Source organism: Diadema antillarum, unplaced genomic scaffold (assembly GCF_040938485.1).
Source record: "Diadema antillarum isolate AM-2024a unplaced genomic scaffold, OU_Dant_1.0 scf00000182, whole genome shotgun sequence".
Lineage (NCBI taxonomy): Eukaryota > Metazoa > Echinodermata > Echinoidea > Diadematoida > Diadematidae > Diadema > Diadema antillarum.
In genome coordinates this window covers 1,638,728-1,658,734 of record NW_027271071.1, presented here as the reverse complement: position 1 = coordinate 1,658,734, position 20,007 = coordinate 1,638,728, and the positions used below count along the sequence as shown (strand labels likewise).

Genomic DNA, 20,007 nt, shown 5'->3' with positions numbered 1-20,007 from the left:
GGCATATCAAATCAAGTTTAAGAAAAAACAAATACTTTATTTGCTTTATTTTTATCAATCTATTTACTATTAGCATCAAGAGACACAGTGTGGCCTTCCTACAATTTTGATTTTACTGAAGTCCTTGGCAAGTTGAAACTCCACTACTAAAAAAAAAAAAAAAAACAGAGGGACTACAGTGATGCAGTTAACCACTATCTATCATTTCTTTCCAAATCAGAGCACCAATCAACACATTATGCCGATCATATCAACACTACAAAAACTTGTGAATATATTTTTCTTTGATGGGGCGGGGCAGGAAAAAGAGGATATTACAGAGGACCCAATTTTTGTCACATTTGTTATCATATAGCAAAAAGTCTGAATTTTATACAAATTTGAACTGTCCATATTCCTTGGCCCATTACTCTACATTCCTCGGTGTAAGTGTTCAGATGTAATTTAAAGGCATTTGAGTATACAAATGCTATGATAATACAGCAAAATTCTCTGTTTTCAGCAGATGTTCCAATGCTTTTTAGACATGAGCTTGCTGTTTAGAAATCAGAATCTTTCTGATTTGTCCAAACATTTATAACTTTACTTTAATTTTCATCTAATCATTTAATCACAATCCTTTGGACTAAAATGTGACATTTCATTTTCCATCTGTTCAACTGGTCCCCGGAAGCACAACATTAAGCAGCATTTTGTCACTGAGTCAACATTTGCATCTTTCCACTGCCTCGACCTTCACTTGAGCTTGCTCTTTAGAAATCAGAATCCTTCTGGTTTGTGCAAATATTTTTAATTTTACTTTAATATTTAGCTAATCATTTTATCACAATCCTTTGAACCTGTTCAAATAGTCCCTGGATGCACAACACTAAGCGGTATTTTGTCACTGAGTCAACATTTGCATCTTTCCACTGGCGGGACCTTCACTTTCAGCTAGGATCTTTGTCAGGTTTCCGCGTATTTGCTCTGCGCCTCTTGGAATGCAGACTTAACCTCTATCAATCATTCCTTTCTGAATCAGAAATCTCTTTCATCTCTGGTTACCATTTCAACATTGTTTCGCCCTCATGCATTTCGCTTGAACTCAGTACGGTCTTATGTTGTGGTTTGTCCACAACTTTAATTGCACTGGAAATTGCGATTTTAGTTCTCCATTTCATTGACATGTAGCAAGTGGTACTTCATGAAATTTTTAGCACGCTTGTTTCTTATGGATGACCTCTCAGCAGTATTCTCAGACCTGCCATGACTCACAATAATGAGTCATTTTGTAGGCATGTAGGAACTCTGTTATGTCTTACATTCACTGCATATACATGTACGCCGGCCTCAGTTGTTGTAGATGGATTTTGCCGGTGGAACTGGGAGGAGGTCCTGCACAAAAGAAGACTGCTGCTATTCATTTCATACTGCCTCTCTACTCTTAATGCCAGTCGAGATGCAAAAGACGGTGGACTCCAGCAGGCACCAATGCATGACTGCTCAAGATCCCGTTGTCATGTCCGATGGCTCTACACCAGCTCTGCCTCTCTGGGGCGTAAAGAGCCAGTCTTCGGCGAGCACATGCGTCATGGTACCCTCTGGGGAGGAGTCCAAGATTTGGAGGGCTGTGCTGAGGTGATTCAAGATGGGCTTACCCTAGAGGAGAAGAGGAAGGGGGGGGGGGGTAGGGGAGGGTGATGCATGGAAAATGTCATTAGCTGTGGTCACACCATGCGAAACTACTTGTAGTTTGCTTCAGGATAACTTCCAGAAGTTTGAACACGGAAGTTAAGCAGGAGGTTTCGATGGCGACTTTTCAAGAAGTTTGTGGTCACACTGCCAAACTTTGTGAGGCAAAATACCAGGTAGTGAAACTATGCATAGTTTTGTGTAGTGTAACTGCGCCTATTGTGATTTTGGATCATTTTAAAGAAAAACTAGAAATGTCGCTATGGCGACTGGTATGCCTCCGCCATAATGTATGATTCTCCTAATAGGTCTATAGTACATGTGGACAATGTGTGATTACATTTTCACAAAATTGGCAAAATATTAAAATGACATGTTTGTCACAAATGTATTGAATGATTACCTTCCTTGACCTATGTTTAATTGGATGAATAGGAGAGCATGTATTTGGGGATTTAAGAACTTTAACTTGACTTTGACCATTTCATAAGTTTATGCACTGAGTAAATTTCAAGGTATGGAGAAAAAGCGCAATTTCTGTATTGAACAGTAAATTGTTATCATTTTCATCTGGCCTTTGATTTATAAGAGAATCACTGTCAGGCAGAACATACATAAATTCAGCATATACTAAGTTTCAAGATAATTTGAGCCACTTCCAAGATATGGAGAAAGAATTAAGTTCAGCACTTTCACTTGATCTTTGACCTTTTGACCTTTGACCTTGGCAAAAAAAAAATCCCAGTGAATCTCTATTGGGTTATACATGCATACATCAAGTTAAAAATAAAAAAGTCCTGCTGGCATTGCATAAATATAAGGAAAATAGTAAAATTTTGAAGTATTGCCCTTGACCTTTGACCCCTGACCTTTGACCCCATGAACCCTAAATTCCCTAGATAACCACTGCCAGTCAGTAGATGCATATATATATACTATGTTCCATGAAGATAGCTTGAACAATTTCCAAGATACAGAGAAAAAAGTGAAATTTTAACATTTTACTTGACCTTTTGACCTTTGACCTTTTGACCTCATGACCCCAAACTTTCACCAGAGAATCTTAATTGGGTAGTACATGTATACACTAAGTTTCAAGAAAATATCTTCAGGCATTGCATAGATATGGGGGAAATAGTAAAATTTTAAGCATTTGACCTTGACCTTTTGACCTTTGACCTTGAACATGTGCACCCAAAAGTTGATAGGCACAACTTCACCCCCTAATACACATACATGCCAAGTTTCATTAGGATACCTCGAAAGGTTTTGGTAGTTACCCTGTCCACAAAATTCATTACGGACGGACGGAAGGACGGACGGACGGACGGACGGACGGACAACCCGAAAACATAATGCCTCCGGCACCACTTCGTGGCGGAGGCATAAAAAATGCTTACTGTCGTAACGCATTACAAAGCATACAAACTGGACTATGGCATCAGAATCATTTTGAAATTTGATGTTACTCAAGAGTTGTTACTCTCTTTTTTTTTCTATTTACACCGCTACACTGTGAAGCACTGTGATTGCCATATACTTGTAATAGTGAAATGGGATCATTGGGGAATTTCGCGAGTGGTTAAATTTGCAATTGATAACTTTAGTATAGAAATGAGGAATGAGTATTACTCTATTTCAGGGGAAATTTATCTGCAGCACATTTGTGCTACAGCAGGCAATATTATTGTCCATCGTTGTTATTATTTGGGGTGCTGTAGAAAAGACTCCTAACTCCAAATTGGAGGACCCGAGTTTGATTCCCACCCTGTGTTTATATCCTTGGACATGATGTTTTTACCCACAATGTCTCTCTCGACCCAGGTGTGTATATATGGGTACCTAGCAATGCTAGGTTAAAAATAATGGCACAGCCCTCTGGCAGAGCAGTGGCAACACTAAAGAGGCTACGGAGAAGACCTTCACAGCAGCAACAGCAACTACTAAAATACGGTATCATTATTATTGTAAAAGTGGAAATTTTCGCGGTGTTGAAATTTTTGCGCATTTCGCGCAACCAGAAACTACCACGCAAATATTTCTGCTGCTCGTATGTTCCAGTTGTTGCCGTCTTGATTAAAAACAAACGAAAATTTTCTTGCCTGGTCGAGCGTGAAAAATTAGTCTCGCGAAAATATCCACTTTTACAGTATTACTTCATATCGGTTGATGACTCGCAAAATTTGAAAAACAGAAGATGCTGCAAAATATTCCATTTATTCAGCATTCTTCTGTCTTTTGTGATCTTGGTACCATAAACACAAGGCTTCAGAAGAAAAGGACCAAGGAGATATCTGAGAACTGGGAAAAAAACCCTAGAAAAAAAGGGCGTCTGCATACCTTGACATTAAATGAAGTATTGAGAAGGATCTCATAACCACCATCGTTTCCTTGTCTGCCAACTTCCTCCAGCAGCGAGTGGAACCATGGTTCACCTTCTGGCGAGACCGTCTGCAGTCTGCAAAGCACAGTTTGATTACGGATGTCACCGGTGTTTGTAGGTGTCACAGGTGTTGTAAGTGTTCAATTTTGACTTAAAGAGGAATGATGCACGTACTACTAGTGCTTAGGGTTCTGTTCTCAAGCTATTGCTCAGTAAAGAGTATATCAATGAAGATGATGACTGGCATAAGATGGAACATACAGAATGATTCTCAAGACAGGTGGAAATACAGTTAAATAACTTCAAAATCTCCTTGAAAGAGGAGGGAAGGAATTGAAGGAATTGCAGCAAATGGAATCTATGAGGTTCTTACCTTGCTGTCCCATCGTAGTGGGTAATGGCTGGAAACAGCTTCTGAGCTTCAGTTGTCAGGGGTGGGGCAAATGACATGTAAGGGGAAGCCCCCACCCAGTCCTCTGCAGATGAGCCCCCATCTGCTGGCAGGCAAATCGGTGAGTCCACCGTCTGCACCAGAGGTGACTGGGTTCCGTCCCACTTCAGAGGAATGTCTAAAGATGGGAGGAAAGACGGTGTAATTTGATATCAAAGAATTAGACACTTTGCACAACATCAGGAAGCACATGTACATCATATGCCTCACAATTTGGTGACTGTAAATGGAATCAAGAATCTTATAATACCTCAAAGGAATGGAACTGGTGACAATAAAAATTTTGATGACCACGATGATCTGATATGCATCATTATCACCATCATCCTTGAACAATTGTTACAGTAATGATGATGATAGAGTCAATAAGACTTACTTTGACTAAGTATCACTACCAATAATTCTCAACATGGTGATATTGTAATTACAGGGCTATCTAATTCTCTTTTGGGTCATCATCATTGGTGCATTCCTTATCAATCTTAAAAGCCGGACAAAGCAAACTGTCCCACGCCACCAAAGCTGAACTGAACACAACCATGAGCAAACACAAACAGTTCCCCACAACCAGATATATTAGAATTCTACCCAATAACTTTATGTCATGTGTGCCTCAGACATTGTGCTTTAGGAGAGGAGACTAAATATTCCTTGAAGAAATAGACATGCTCCAGTGGTACGGTCTGGCTCACTTGCCATGATACGCCCTGACATGGGTTTGCTTCGTTTGAGAATAAATGTGGCCAGTGAATACCATCATCATAGCATCATGAATGATCCCATTTTACTTAGAATAATCTCAGTTAAAGTGATTGGGCATGCCAATGAGGCAGGGGCGCTCATGTAATAGTAAACAATTAACAGTTAAAAGAACAATCTCGACTCCCGGAGAAAGAGGCTTTGATTTCTACAGCCCTACATTGTATCTCTCTGGAATGCTCTTCCACTGAGGATCCGATCAGCAGAAACCACTGAAACATTTAAAGAGCATCTAAAGTCATATATGTTCACATCTTGTTTTGGCTGAATATTTGTTGAATTGCTTACCGGGTATATATATTTTTATCTCTTCCTTGTTCTTAAACTTTCATGTGTACAATTATACAATGTATGTTATTCTCTTTATATGTCCCTCTGCACCTCAGAATATGCCACTAGATCGATGAGGCAATACAAATGCAGCACATATCATCATTATTATTACATGCCCCTCACTGTGCTCACTTTTCAGCTGCTTCTTTCTCCACTCTCGACTGGACTCCCGGCCCAAGAACATGCGGGCCGCCGACCTCTCGGTGACCGCGGGACAGAGAGGGCGGAACCACTCCCGGGATTTTAGCCTGTTGATCTCCTCCTTCAGGGAGGCCCGGTTTGGATAGCACACCAGGGACCGGTGGCCGAGAGCTCTGGGCCCAAACTATGTGATTGGGAGGAGGAAGACCCAGACAGAGTTTCACTCTCATAAACTGATCAAGGTGTGGCCAAATATGAATAAAAACACAACAATTGAAAACAAAGAAATGTAAGTATTGTAAGTTCTATAAACCAAATGATGAATATTTCTACCATTTCATTTCAAAATCTTATTGAAGGGAGAAGAACAAGAATATCAGAGGGAACGTTGCACATGAAAAAAAAAAATGACATTCATATCATATATACCTTTTGCAATATCTTTCATGCTAGAAGTTTGTTTGTTTTTTTTTTTTCAGAACATATAGAAAAGTCTGTATTAAATAATGAAGATACACTGCTAACCCAAATTTCCAAAACAGTTACCTTTTGGTGGCCTGATCGGGCAACAAATGGATAGCATGTTTCCTATTATTTTGGGTAAGATTTTATTTGGGGTCAATACACTTCTTTTACTGGCCATCATCATTTCAAATTAAAAGATTTTTAGTGGCCTGAGTGGGCCATCAGAGAGAAAAAAAAAGTTTTGTCGAGCACTGATATAAATGTACATTGTACATAAAAATAGATATTAGAAGAACTGAAGCCATACCTCTTGCCGACCTCTAACAATTCCTATGATTGCCCCTCCCACTAGCAGCCCCGCAACCTCCTTCACAGATACTCTCCTTGCTCCCCGTTTCTTGGCCAGGGACTCCAGGAGGTTGGCATCAAAGAGGGGTAGACCAGCGTACTGGAGCGGTTCCCTCTCGTTGGGCCTGTAGGAAGTCCAGACAAAAAGAGGAGCACCATCAGAAGTCCGGGTTCCATAGGAAGAGTTTGTTCACAAAAACCGATAAGTCCATATTTGCCAAATGGAGATATTTGCGATTAAAGGTCAAGAAAAATAAAGAGAATAATAAGAAAATTTTTTGCTTCTTCTGACCATAACTTAAAAAATGTACCTTTACATGTAGTGACCAATATATCATTTAAAAGGTATTATTTTGTACTTTATGACAGAGACCGTACTTCAAAATCTTCAAAAATGGACTTATCGGTTTCTGCGAACAAACTCTTCATATGGAGTTGCTGTTTATATTACTCTTCTCCTCATGGAAGTTGAGTAGGAGCTATGTTACGATTCACATCGCCATTAGATTTAACGCATACACCACTAAACGTCTGTCATCAACCCACTTAAAGTAGAACAAATTTTCATTACCACTATATGAGCTCACTGCAAGATTCCTCTCATCTGAGGTCCTCTCACATTAGTACAGTATTGATAAAAAAAGAGGAATTTGAGAGACAACATCTCATGCAGTTAGATGTATGAATACTTTTGTATGGCTGACTACACAATAAAGTCTTGTTTTTTTATTTATCATATATCTTCCTGTCCTCTAAATTTTGTCAATATTTCAAGAAAATGTCTGCCACTTCTTGTAATACTTTAAAATCATTGGTCACACAGTGAGTCCATGACTTCATTTCATTTCATTTCATTTATTTCTATGCTTCCTACAAGAACTATACATAATCAAAAACACAACATGATTATCTGAATACGAAGTATTTAAAACATTTACATCTGTATGTAAACTGTATGTGACTTCATCAGTCACATAGCCTTCTCTTCACGTCTTACACAATCACTTCCAGCATTTCATCGATAAAATTTGCCCTGAATGGGGATACCTGTGCTGCTGCCAAAGAAAAATTTGCATGCACACACTTACGGTTGGATGCACCAGGCGGCACCAACACTTATACCACAGTCATTGGGAGCTGACGCCACGTGGACGGGGTAGCCAAACTGCTCCACCACCATTTGGTTGGCATGAACATTCTAGTAGATAAAGATGAAAATGGATTATTTTGTGGGGAAAGAAATAAATAAAGCGCAATGAATTCAAACAAACTGTAACAATGACCACAGTATCGGAACCATACATAAAAAAGAATGTGCTTTCAATGAGTATTGCCTGTACATTTGGAGTCATAAGCCATCTACGAAATTTCCCCCAAGAGCAAATATTCACAATACAGATGTCATGGGTACGGAGTAGCAGGGATGATTTAGAACAGAATCCCTGACAACTGCAATATTGACAATCTAACTGTCGATAGCACACTTTCCATACAAATGTACCCATTGCAGAATGAAAGTGCCCATGTTCATTTTGCTGTCAATTCATGCTGCCGCTTCGCTGTTACAATTGTATGTTGTGACCATTTGGTATCTCAATCTTTAAAGACTGCACAGGAAGAATGTTTGACAACTCAAGGGGGAAAAAATGTCACTTCATCTATCAAATACAACATAGTTTCAGTGACAACAGTTACTCTGGTTCTGCAATCAATGATCCAATGAGTAACTACTTTTCATCAACACGTACCATCTCTCAAAATCTTATGCAGAATGCCTGCATTTGTCTAAATTTGACATACTTCTGTAACATCATTATCACAAGATTATAAGATACACTAATCATATAGTACGTAATAAGGGTTGCCTTGGTCAACCTGTCTGTAAAGACCACTTTTGATGTTTCCCCTGAGTATTCTCTATGACAGGGTCGGCTGTATATTGTATGTACATTAGGGCCAACTCTCCTCCTTCGCTCTCCGGCTCATCCCCCCCTCCTCCCTAAAAACAGATTAAAAAGGAAAAAATCAACATTTGAAAAGTCTGGTTGAGTAAGGAGCAAAGCATGATGATCACAAGGGGTATCATGGGCACTAGTTTGGAAAGGCTACTCACTCACCAAGGCACACCCTCCTGTGAGAACAATACCGTCCGGGACGACATCGTTGGACTGGTACTCGTCATTCAAGACTTGAGTCGCCTCGTCGAGAAGGATCTGGGAGAAGACGTACTGGCTGGTTGCTGCCACGTCACGCGCGACTGAATTCTCCAGGGCATTTGGTTCACAGCTCTGCCATCAGAATGAGAGGATAGCACACAAGGGAGCATCAAAACTTCAACACTTTGTCTCATGAAATGACACACTAAGCTGAATGTTCCATTCAGGTATCATAAAGAAAGTAACACATGTTTCGATTCATATCCAAGATGAGATAGCTAATGGTTCATCAGTTTTACTGCTTGTTAACTGGATAAAATTTCCCCTTGATTAAGTTTCAAGACTCATTAGAGTTGTGTTAGACATTAAACTGCTTGGTTGTTCATCACCAATGTAAAAAATTCCTCTCTGAACTGGGGAGAACTAAAACCATTTTTAGGGGCATGAATTGCCATCATCCAGGAAATATCATTTGCCCACAAGAAATTTCAGCTCAGAAACAAACTCTCAGCATGTGTGAAACTGTTTGAGGGGTACTCATATATATAAAAATGATTTCACAAGATTCAAACCTTTATACGGTATCTTGGTGTTACACAACCACTTTCTTTTCTCTCAATTTCTGAAAAGTGTTCCAAATAAAATGCTGCGGAACTTCAGTTACGAGCGGATAGATGAGGTAAGGATCAGCCAAAATTTCCTGCAGAAAGAATGCTGATGTAGATTGTGACCTTCCATTCCTAGTCCAACACTTTGCATCCAATGTTGGAGATTCTTCCCTTCCATCCCTAGTCCCACACACTACATCCGGTGTCAGAGAACCTACCACTCCAAGCCTCTCGCCCAGGTTGAAGAGTCCCGTCATGGGGATGCCAAATCGGGTGTAGTACTCAAAGAAAGCAGGTACCCAGGCTTCCTGTACGGTTCCCAGAGCAGCGTAACCCATCACCTGTAGACACAGAAACAGAACTCAAGTAGAACGGCAAAGCTGCCTTTACAACCAAAACAAAACAAATGAAACCATAACATTGGAACTACAAAACTCTGCTGATGTGGATATTGATAATCATGAGTAGTTAACAGTCTTTGTATATATATTAATCTTGCATCAGAACTGTATTGTGATGTATTCTCAATTTAAGCTAAAACTACTGGCCATCTGGTGAAGAGATGGCAATTAGACTCTTACAACACCAGGAGCTAGTCTGTACTGGGAGCAATCACATTTTTTTAAGGAGATGAATATGCTAACAAATTTTGATTCCTTTGAAGACAGTAGTGCATAATACCAGGTCCATGATAATACAATCACAATTTTAGTCAACATCATTAGATAGGAAATTCAGCTGACAAGTACTAGTCATGCATATATTTCTATGCCAATCTGAATACAGAAACACCTAGGACATTATAATCAACCCAAAAGACGCTCATTGTTTCATACACAGGCGGCTGATGGGTAAATCAGCAATTCACTTATTTGAAATGACCAATATATTAGTCATTTAATCAAAATGGATGCATAAGCTATGCCTTTTCCCCGGATCAAGAGTAATAATAATTTTTATAAAAGGCTTTCACTCTGATCGATGAGCTTGACTCATGCCCACTTCACTGGCAAGTTTTGGTGCTAACAGTAACAAGCTAAAGGCTAGAGACTAGCATGTTGTTATTGGGTGCATACAACTTATTTATTAAAACTCTACAAACAAGGCATGAGTGCCCACTCCATTACCTTTCCAGAAAGTGCTAGGGGTGCATGCCTCATGTAGGAGGTAACAACTTCCGGGTCATGAGGCTCACCTGTGACCTCTGACATTGCCAGGGCAATATTCCTGTATGGTGCTCCCAGATTCAGATCTACCTGTCACACGTAAAACACACAAAAAAACAAACAAACAAACAAACAATAATCAATTACTTCAAATTGGCTGGCTTATCATCCTACATAGTCCATTAATTATCCCGCAGACATGACGGTGGTGATTTATTTTTTATTGGAATGTATGTTTTTATCGTCAATTTTCCTACCATTTTCCTCAGGAAGGTTCCGGGAGATACTTGTGCATTTCATGTGGAATATGATGTATTTCATAAGGTTGCACATTAAAGAAAGGCATGCTTGTGAGCATGCAACCACCAGACAAACACTTTACTCCTGTCTGATGGAATAGAAAATGAGGATAAAATGCCTCGCCTGGGGCATAACTGTTGCAGCCAAGGGACTTGAACAAGGGACCTTGTGATTGATAGTTTATGGTCCTACACACTAAGCCACAACAGCTCCTAAGTAGGCAATAATGAATTCCAAATCAGAGATACTTCTATATTCTTCTATCAGGGCGTGAAGGAAAGGTCTTAAGGAATCAGGGAGACCACAAACACAAACCTCTGCATCATTCCTTTTCAGAGTCATTTCACACCAGAATTACAACCGTGTAGTGCAAATACTGAAAAGAAAAGCTTGTACATATATTTGTAAATGGTACATCCACAAAATATTGCTTTTGAATGACAAATAATGATATGACAATTTTTTTTTTCAAAACTGAGCTTTAAAAACAAAATCAATCCAATAATGCTTCTGCACGGGATCCCATTCCAAGCCCCCAAGAATGACTTTCTCAAAGAGCACCAGAACACTCACCAGCCCGCTGGCGAAACCAAATGAAAGAGGCTGGACAGTAAGCCCAAGGAAGACCAAAACCGTGAAGGATCACTTGTAGGACAGCAAAGGGACACACTGTTCTATGCCAGTGAGTAAGTAAATATTCATGGTGCCATTGGCACCATAAAATAATGTGATCATGGTTAGACGCTTCTTCATTACATCTTCTGCACTGAGCACAATGCATTTGAACAGGAGAGGGATCAATTAAGACAACTATTTTTTTCCCTTTAAAACTCTACTCTTGCTTCAAACACTACAGCCTTGCCTTTTTCAGCAGCTTGATACCCTCGGTCCTGTCGCCATGGTAGATATTGAATGCGCCATCGTTTCCTCCCCCGTCATACGATAGGATGAGGGCGCTATTGAATGGCGAGTCATAGAAACCTAATGCGGCGTGACAGTTGTGGTGGTCTACAGCTACCCATCTGAACATAACGGAGGGAAAAACAACAATACACACACGTGCTAAAATGCATTATCACGGATATAAAAAAACAGAGGCCTCTAAACAATTTTCCCCCCATTTCTTTTAACATGATGACATAGACTATGACACTAGAGTACACCTGCCAACACCGCGCTATACATATCTGTTTTGAATATTTGACTTGTGTGGAACTATTGCAATTGGAGAGAACTCTTCTCCATCGCTGTTTTAACAATAATATCTCAAACTCCTTGCCCTAATCGTTGAACTCTTGACTCTGACCCGACTTCCTGTAATGATTGATCAATTGCCTTGCCATTGTATACAATTGAATAAGTGTCTCTTCCGTAGTTTTGCCTTTCTTTTTTTCAAATCAACATTTCCAGACAAATCATAAATCAACTGATGCAACACTCAGAGCATTTTTCTTGCCACTTCCCGCGGGAAAAAAAACCCAAACCTGTTGAAAGACATTTTGACACAGCAAAGGAAAAGATGTTACCCATTCATCAGGTCTGATACTTTTTACATTAATTCTCATACATGTCAAAACTCAAAATTTTACTTATAACTGTTGACTGCGCTTGGAGTCTAGCTCTGGTTTTTTTTTTTTCTTTTTGCCAGAATACCTGTCAGACAGACTGACTGGGATACAATCTCTAACAAATATGTATTTTAAATGGATAGTGTAGTGTTGGTTAAGATGAAGATTCAGCTTTTAACTTTGTGCAAGATACTTAGAAACCACTTTACAAAATGTTAATGAGCACACAATACTAGGAGGAATTCATAGTTTATTTGATGAAAACTGTTTTGAAATGGCTGGGATATCAAAAAGCAAAGTAAATCAAAGCAATCCTAATAAAAGATGGGTGCCACCTTTTATCAGAATCACTTTGATTTGTATATCTCTGCCATTTCAAAACCAATTTTCATCAAATAAACTTTGAATTTCTTTGAATAACTTTGAATATCACATTTCTCTTCAACATCAGTCACTTCAAGGAGTACTCACTTTTTTGCTTGGACTAAGCTTTGGAGGACTGATCTCTGTGATGGTAGAACCCTTTGAAGAAATATATGACAGACGTTCAAGATGTTCAAGATTTGATGTTTAATTATTTAATCACTGCCAAGTCAATATTACTAAATAGATGATTTACAGGGAGTGTTTACCCCCCCCCCCCCCCCCCCCCCATTACATTAGAGAGTTTTTGAATTTACAACGCATGAAAATTTCACTCTAGTTTTGTCAGTCTGAGTGCCTGTATACTGATTCATCACATGTATTTTCATCATATATACCACAGGGCTAAACATCAGCGGTGGCCCGGTAGTACGGGGCCACCAAGGTCACCTTTTGGTGGCCTGATCGGGCAACTAAGATTAAAAATGGATTTTAGTTTTTGCTTTTATTTTGGGACACTAGATATCTTTTTCAGGCCAGCAAAATGTCAGATTTAAAGATTTTAGTGGCCAGGTCAGGACACCAGACTAAAAAGATAAAGTCGAAACCTGTATACCAGGATAAATCATGGCTCAGAACAATTATGTTGTCAAAATCCTCCCCAAATGTTCTTGTGTTGTAATACAAGCAGGCAGGCCAAACCAATAGCTTCATTTAAATTGACTTGACCTCTACTGTAGAAATGGCATGGACACACAGTTGTAGTACTATGCATGCTAGCAATTTCACATCAATATCATATACAAATACATATCCATACCTCAAAAGCATGTGCAAATTCTCTACATGAATATGAATGCCTTTAGAGCTATAGCACTAAAATCATATCTATGTGGCTGAAATGATGTAATCTACAAAATTCCTAAGGTTTCAATTGATAATTTCACAAAACACACATCATCTGGTTCTTTGTTGAGACATTTCTTTTAGTACTTCTAGCCGCAAGACCTGTTGTGAAATGATTATTGTTCTAGGACAGTAGTTTACTGAGTCAATGAAAGCACTCACCAGCTGGTCACACCCACATCAAAGGTTGAAATTCCAGTGTATTTTGTGATGGTATCCACTGCCTTTGTCCACTGTTCTGTAAATAAGGACTTCCTCCTTGAAAGTAAATGAAGAAGAAAAGTTGAACAATTTCACACGTAATTTGATGTCACTCTGTTTTACTAGAGTGGTCACAAAATATTCCAATACAGATGTAAATCATTTCCATATTTTTTTCAAATTTTTTAACTGTTAAAAGTGAAATGCATAAGCTGTGTGAGAGTGTGACTTCAAAGTTAAAAATCACAAAACGGGTCATTCACAAATACATATTTTGTAATTACCGTGAAACGATACGTGAGACATACTTCTTATTTTCTCCCAAGCCCATGGCATATGGCAATTTTTCAAGGGGATTTTTCTTGCATTTTCTACAGAATCAACTTATCACAGCATTTCTTGTGAGATAACAGGATAAAATGGCGAGAGAAATGGTGTCCTAAAATGCAGTCTTGATTGAAAAACATCTCTCTGCCTCCCCTGCTTTTGATTCATCAAACGAGTATACATAAGTTCTTGATTTGAGAACTTCTCACCAATAATTTGACTCTGTTTATAATACCCACTTTACAGATATTCCAAGCCTTTGCTTTCATAGCATTCTGGTTTTCAATTTATAGCACTATGTTGGTTTGCTTTTGTAATGTTTTTGTTTTTGTTTTTGTCTGGGTGTGTATGTGTGTGGAGGCAGGGGTGGTAAGAAGATCAACACTTACTGTGCACTGCAGAAGTACCGTTTTGCAAAGAGTCCTGGGAAGAGACAGATAGAAAATAGATATTGAAACTAAAACAGTAGTCTCCACATCATGGGGATCTATAGCAGTCTAGTAAATGGGGTACACTACTGTTTTAGACTGGATATGATTCATTTATTATTAACTGTAGACTTCCTTTAGGTATATACTATAGGGTGTATGGTGAAATCATAAAAGCAGAGGAATGCTTAAGATGTTTTCATTATACAAAAACTAAAAAAAAAAAAAAATCTTTAAATATCTTCAGAAAGAAAGGACTGTAAACAACTAACTTTTACTTTGTTCAGCCCAACCAGGGGTCGCACTTAACTTTTTTTTTAACTAGCCAGGCGGACTACTTAGAATCAATTTTAACACTGAAGCAATATTTTGGCAAGCCAGACGGACCAGTAACTTCAGAATTTTATGATTTTTAGCTAGTCCGACGTGATTTTGGGTGGCCAATGGCCAGCGGACCATCGCCAATTTCGAACCCTGCCAACACTTTTAGTTCAGCAAAAAATGTGCAACCACAAAGGTATCTCAGTTACATGATTTACTGGCTGAAAATGGCAAAAGAGTATAAAAATGTGAAATATATGTATTTATCACATCAAGTGAAACTAACACAGAAAAAAAAAGCAACAATCAAAACCTCCTCCTTTGCACTGTGCAGTAGACTGTGGCTCATGTAGTTGTACCTTATGCCCACTTAAAATGTGGTATCTTTTCTCTTCTGTAGAGCGCTAATAGCATCGACCTTAAATTTGTCTTCTGGGGATTAGCGGAGAAAACAGTGCCATTGTAGTCAACCATACATTTGACTGTTGGCACTGTAAATCTTTTGTAACGATCCATAACTCAGAAAACAGGCTCCAAACTTATGGCCTCTAGTGTTACTGCAGCTGCATAATGGTTCACCCAAAGTCACTTGTTTGATATCTAAAATGGATTACATAGAATGCCTCGAGAGTCATTGGCAAGTACAAGAATGCAATAATTATGTTATTCTCAATGCACACTATCACAGTGTCGAGTTCATGCCACCGTAGTCTTCTCTGTTACTTACTTTCCAATTCAAGAACAGCTAGCAGCTTTCCATCTTCTGTGATGCACACATTGGCATCGTGTAGGGTATGAAAAGCAATGACTGTATGGCCAGGCATTTTCCACAGCACAGCTACCATGCAAATAGGGAGTAAAAAATTGAAAGGTAAGGTTAGAACTGCATACAAAAGCATAGCTGGGATGTATTATGAGAGGTAACAATACATGTCTACAGTTGCTGGAGTGTCTCCATTCATCAGTTGGTGAAGTAATGACAAACTGCAAAACTCTTTGAAAAATTATTTGTCATTTTCGCATCCAACTGAGTAACAAGTAAACTTTACTACTTCAGCCTACTGAAAATATTTGAAATTGTTTTCACTGATCAGGATTGTATCAAATTATCATTAGTCAATCAAATAATAATGTAGACAGGGCTGCACACTACAGCAAATTTCACGCTCGGCCAGGTAACGAGTTTCCCATGTCTTTAATTCTGCGGAATCAAGATATAAAACTACTGGAACACATGGCAAGCAAAAATATTTGTGTGCTTATTTTTGCCCTTGTTTGTTGTTGCGCGATAAGTGCAAAAATTTTAACACCATGAAAATATCTACTTTTACAGTAACCTAATATTTTTTGTTATTATTCATTTTTTTTTTTTTGATATTTTTTTTCACAAAAGGTACCCAGTTTTTCCATTTTTTACTGGTCTATTCCTGAAAGAGTAACTGGTCCGACAGTGATGTTTACTGGTAACTGGACCGTCAGACCAGTGTTAGTGTGCAGCGTAGGTGTAGACATATACACATGCACACAAACAAACATTGTACCAGGTACATGCAAACAACACACACACAAACACAGATAATTCAAACATCAATTAGGGTCTACTTTTTTTAAATGAACATAAAGAACATTTATCTTACACACTTCCAAACTTTATTTTTGCAATCTAATCTCAGCATATGCACCCTCCTCCTGTAACAAACACTAACTAGAGGCTAGGGCTAAGTTCTGCAAGAAGCTTCAAGTTTGAAGGAAGCAGAGAAGACCCATTTAAGATATAAAAAGATAATGATGAATACAATAGGCCATAAACAAGATTCAGTGACCTTCTTATGCCCCCCCCCCCCCCCCCCCCCCCCCCCCCCCCCCCCCCGCCAGCCTCCTGCCCCACTGATTTCGCCACTAATGTAGCTACAGTAGTGGTCCAGTTTCGTATCCATGTCCATGACCATGTCAGGATGTAACCCTGAGCTGAGGTGCTGAATCATTATGAGAATGTAACAGTTAGATATCTCAGTCAAATTCTTATGCAAGATCAGATGTTGTCTACATGGTCATGATGGATGATAACATCATAGCCTGACCAGACCTCTGTGCGAAGCACAGCGGTCTGACATGTATTAGTGTCTAAACGTTGTAAACGACCATCACTATTGACGGCAAAAATCACATAAAATGCCTTTTATTTTGTTTGATTTTAAGAGTAAGATAATTTTTACCACTCACCTACAGCGTATTTTCCTGATGGTTGAGTTGAATTTGGCGTTTTGTTGGTATCCAGACCTAATTGTTGAATTTTTCGGAGTAGATTGTGTGGTGGCATCTTTTCCTTCGAGAGCTTCACAAAATCAACAAACTACCACGCATGTGCAACCGGAAGTAGTTGCGTTTTACGTACGCCCGTGCGCCCGTGCGTTTTATGTGTTACATACGTAAAGCTACAGCACTCGTATCCGCACGTGCTGCGCCAGCAATGATTTGACCTTTTTATGGGTCACCCCGACTAGCTCATCACTTCCGCTCCCCAACTAGCTACGTTGTAGTATACAAGAGTGAATGCCATTCAAATAACACGCAGATGAGGAGTGAAGCAATACGGACGTTTACAGACCTGACTTTAGCCCCGGATTTCGGTGAGTTTTTGACGTAATTAAACAAAAAATCGCATACCGATTATTGAATGATTATCATAGATTACAGGAATTCCTTATATTTTAGTTTTCCACGATTAATAAAGATATTCATGAAGGAAATGCACACCCATCACTGACAAATAACAACGTCTGCGAAGGAATAGACGTGCAGCCGCTGTCGCTTCACGACAGCGGCTGCATGTAGTTAATAACATCATAGATATGCTGTTATAAAACATGTGAGAATATTCTGTATATAACCCAAAGGGCAAAACATCAATTGGAGTAATTTTGAGGTCAAAACTGTGCATGGCCCATCTCTCATCTAGATGTGATGTGAACCCCTGGCCCTGGATTGTTTATTTTGGTATTCTTTACACTTACACTACAGTCATCTATTTCTAAATTCTAGTGCCCTGCTGATTTTGCCACACCACTCTCGACATTACCCTTCCCTTGCTTGTTAGCTTATGCAGGGATGCACGCACTTACACACATTTGGCAAGTAGTTAGTGGGGTATAAATCTATGAGTGGGGGACATGAGAGCTCTTGTCACACTAGCCCGACCAGACGCCGTGCGAAGCACGGCCAGCCTCTCGCGACACTTGTGTACAGCGACAGGGCTGTGTATAGTTACAGTCACACCACACACAAGACGTAGCACGTGGGACTGACATCACGCTTCTTCACACTCTGATCATGACCCCAGCCTGACAATAATGTAGATGTCTGCATTTCTACGCCTGGTGCATCACAGGTATTTCATGATCATTTAAGCCTCTCTAACTGTCTCTTGTCTCTTGAATAGAATAAAATCAGAATCGTACTTGCAATGCTTACCTAGTACCTCGATCCCGATGGCGGATGCAGAGACACTGCGCAAGGCCTCGATGAAGAAGTATAAACAGTTACTAGAACACAAGTACGTGTAGATAATTGGTGGTGGTGTGGTGTGGTGTGGATGTGTGTTGTATCCTGCTTACAAAAACGGCTTAAAATTTGTTTTTAGGCTTCCAATACAACCTTCAATTTAGACATCAGGCATTGCATATTCACCTTGCAGATATTTTTAATGAGTTTTTGGAGTGATCTCTCAGTGCAAGGAGCAACAGAGAGGGGATTTTCTTCATGTCTACTGCAACTTCACCAACCAACAAGGAAGTTCAGTCCCATGTGTAGGATACCATGTGTGTGTCATCTTTTTCCAAGCAGATGAAAATGGCGGGAAACTCCTCAGCACTCATCATGAAACTGTAAGCTACAACTTACCTCTCTGTCTCATTACTGATGAAGCGTGTTATTAGTGGAACAGCCCAGGCAATACATGGAAGCCTGGCTTATTGTCAGTACCGACTTTTTACTTGTCTGTTTAGACAATTCTTGTGAATTTTGGTGCTTTTTATTTTTCCTCTGACAAACCAGCCTTGACAACCACATGTCAGCTCTACTCTGGCAAGCAAGTTTGAGCCCCATAGACATGACTTACATATACCTGTAGTTACAGTTTAGTAGTGTCATCTTTTATCAGGTGATTCCATGATCCTTTCTTGAATACCTCACCGACTACCTCCCTCCATCAAGTGTATGTTACGTGGCTGCAATAATGATGGCCTTCATCGACAGATGTTGCTTGTTATTGATGCTATCAACATGTCTGAACTTCGTCCTTACATGTCAGCAATACCAGTGCAAACATGCAAACGGGTACATGTACAGTTCCTCATGGAAAAATATTCAAAACCCCAGCATGGAGTATCAGCAGAGTTACTGTTCAAAACAAGTGAACTCTTTTCTTCATGATGTTAAAGGAAATGTGTTCAGTCATCTGCTGAAGCAACGATCTGAGATATGCTTGTCATCCCAAGGTGCGCATGGTAAAGATCATGCTCTGCTGTACCTTAGCCTTCTTGTACTGGCTCTTTCTTCAGATGTAGAACTCAATCCTGGCCCCAAGGCAAAATATCCATGTCAGATATGTGAACGAGCCGTCACTTGGAAACAACGAGGGGTTGCCTGTGATTGTTGCCAGCAGTGGTACCATGTAGACCGTATGCACATGGCTACTCCCATTTACGAAGCCCTTGCTAACTCCAGTGTTTCCTGGCAATGTGTAGCATGTGGTGTGCCCCAGTTTTCAACAAGCCTCTTTGACTCACACATTACAAATACGTGGAACAGTTTTGAAAGTTTACGCAGCATCTCTGAAGACAACTTAAATGAACCTGGCAGCCCTGGCCCTCCTAGAGCCAGTTCTTCACCTCTTCCACAAAGGCGTGCTGTGAAGAAGACTAATCTCTCAACCAGTGTAAAAATAGTTACAGTGAATTTCCAAAGTGTCAAAAATAAGAAAGAGGAAATTGCAAATTTGATAGATTCAACAGCACCAGGAATCATCATCGGAACAGAAACATGGCTCAACGACAGCATTCATACCTCCGAAATATTTCCCAGTACATATGACGTCTTCCGCAAGGATCGTGC

General features: G+C 39.6%; 1 protein-coding gene across 1 annotated transcript; it reads right to left on the bottom strand.

Moving 5' to 3' along the window:
• Positions 1 to 702: 702 nt before the first annotated feature.
• LOC139723153 (uncharacterized protein sll1178-like) lies at positions 703 to 15,843 on the bottom strand. Its single transcript, XM_071634414.1, has 15 exons — positions 15,623 to 15,843; positions 14,536 to 14,569; positions 13,781 to 13,876; positions 12,821 to 12,871; positions 11,644 to 11,803; positions 10,443 to 10,571; positions 9,534 to 9,656; positions 8,669 to 8,839; positions 7,640 to 7,749; positions 6,511 to 6,676; positions 5,730 to 5,922; positions 5,132 to 5,145; positions 4,428 to 4,594; positions 4,012 to 4,129; positions 703 to 1,638 (listed from the first exon to the last, which is right to left on the bottom strand). The coding sequence occupies exons 1-15, from the start codon at positions 15,792 to 15,794 to the stop codon at positions 1,483 to 1,485; spliced, it is 1,860 nt and encodes a 619-aa protein (XP_071490515.1). The 5' UTR covers positions 15,795 to 15,843; the 3' UTR covers positions 703 to 1,482.
• Between the last annotated feature and the right edge of the window lie 4,164 nt (positions 15,844 to 20,007).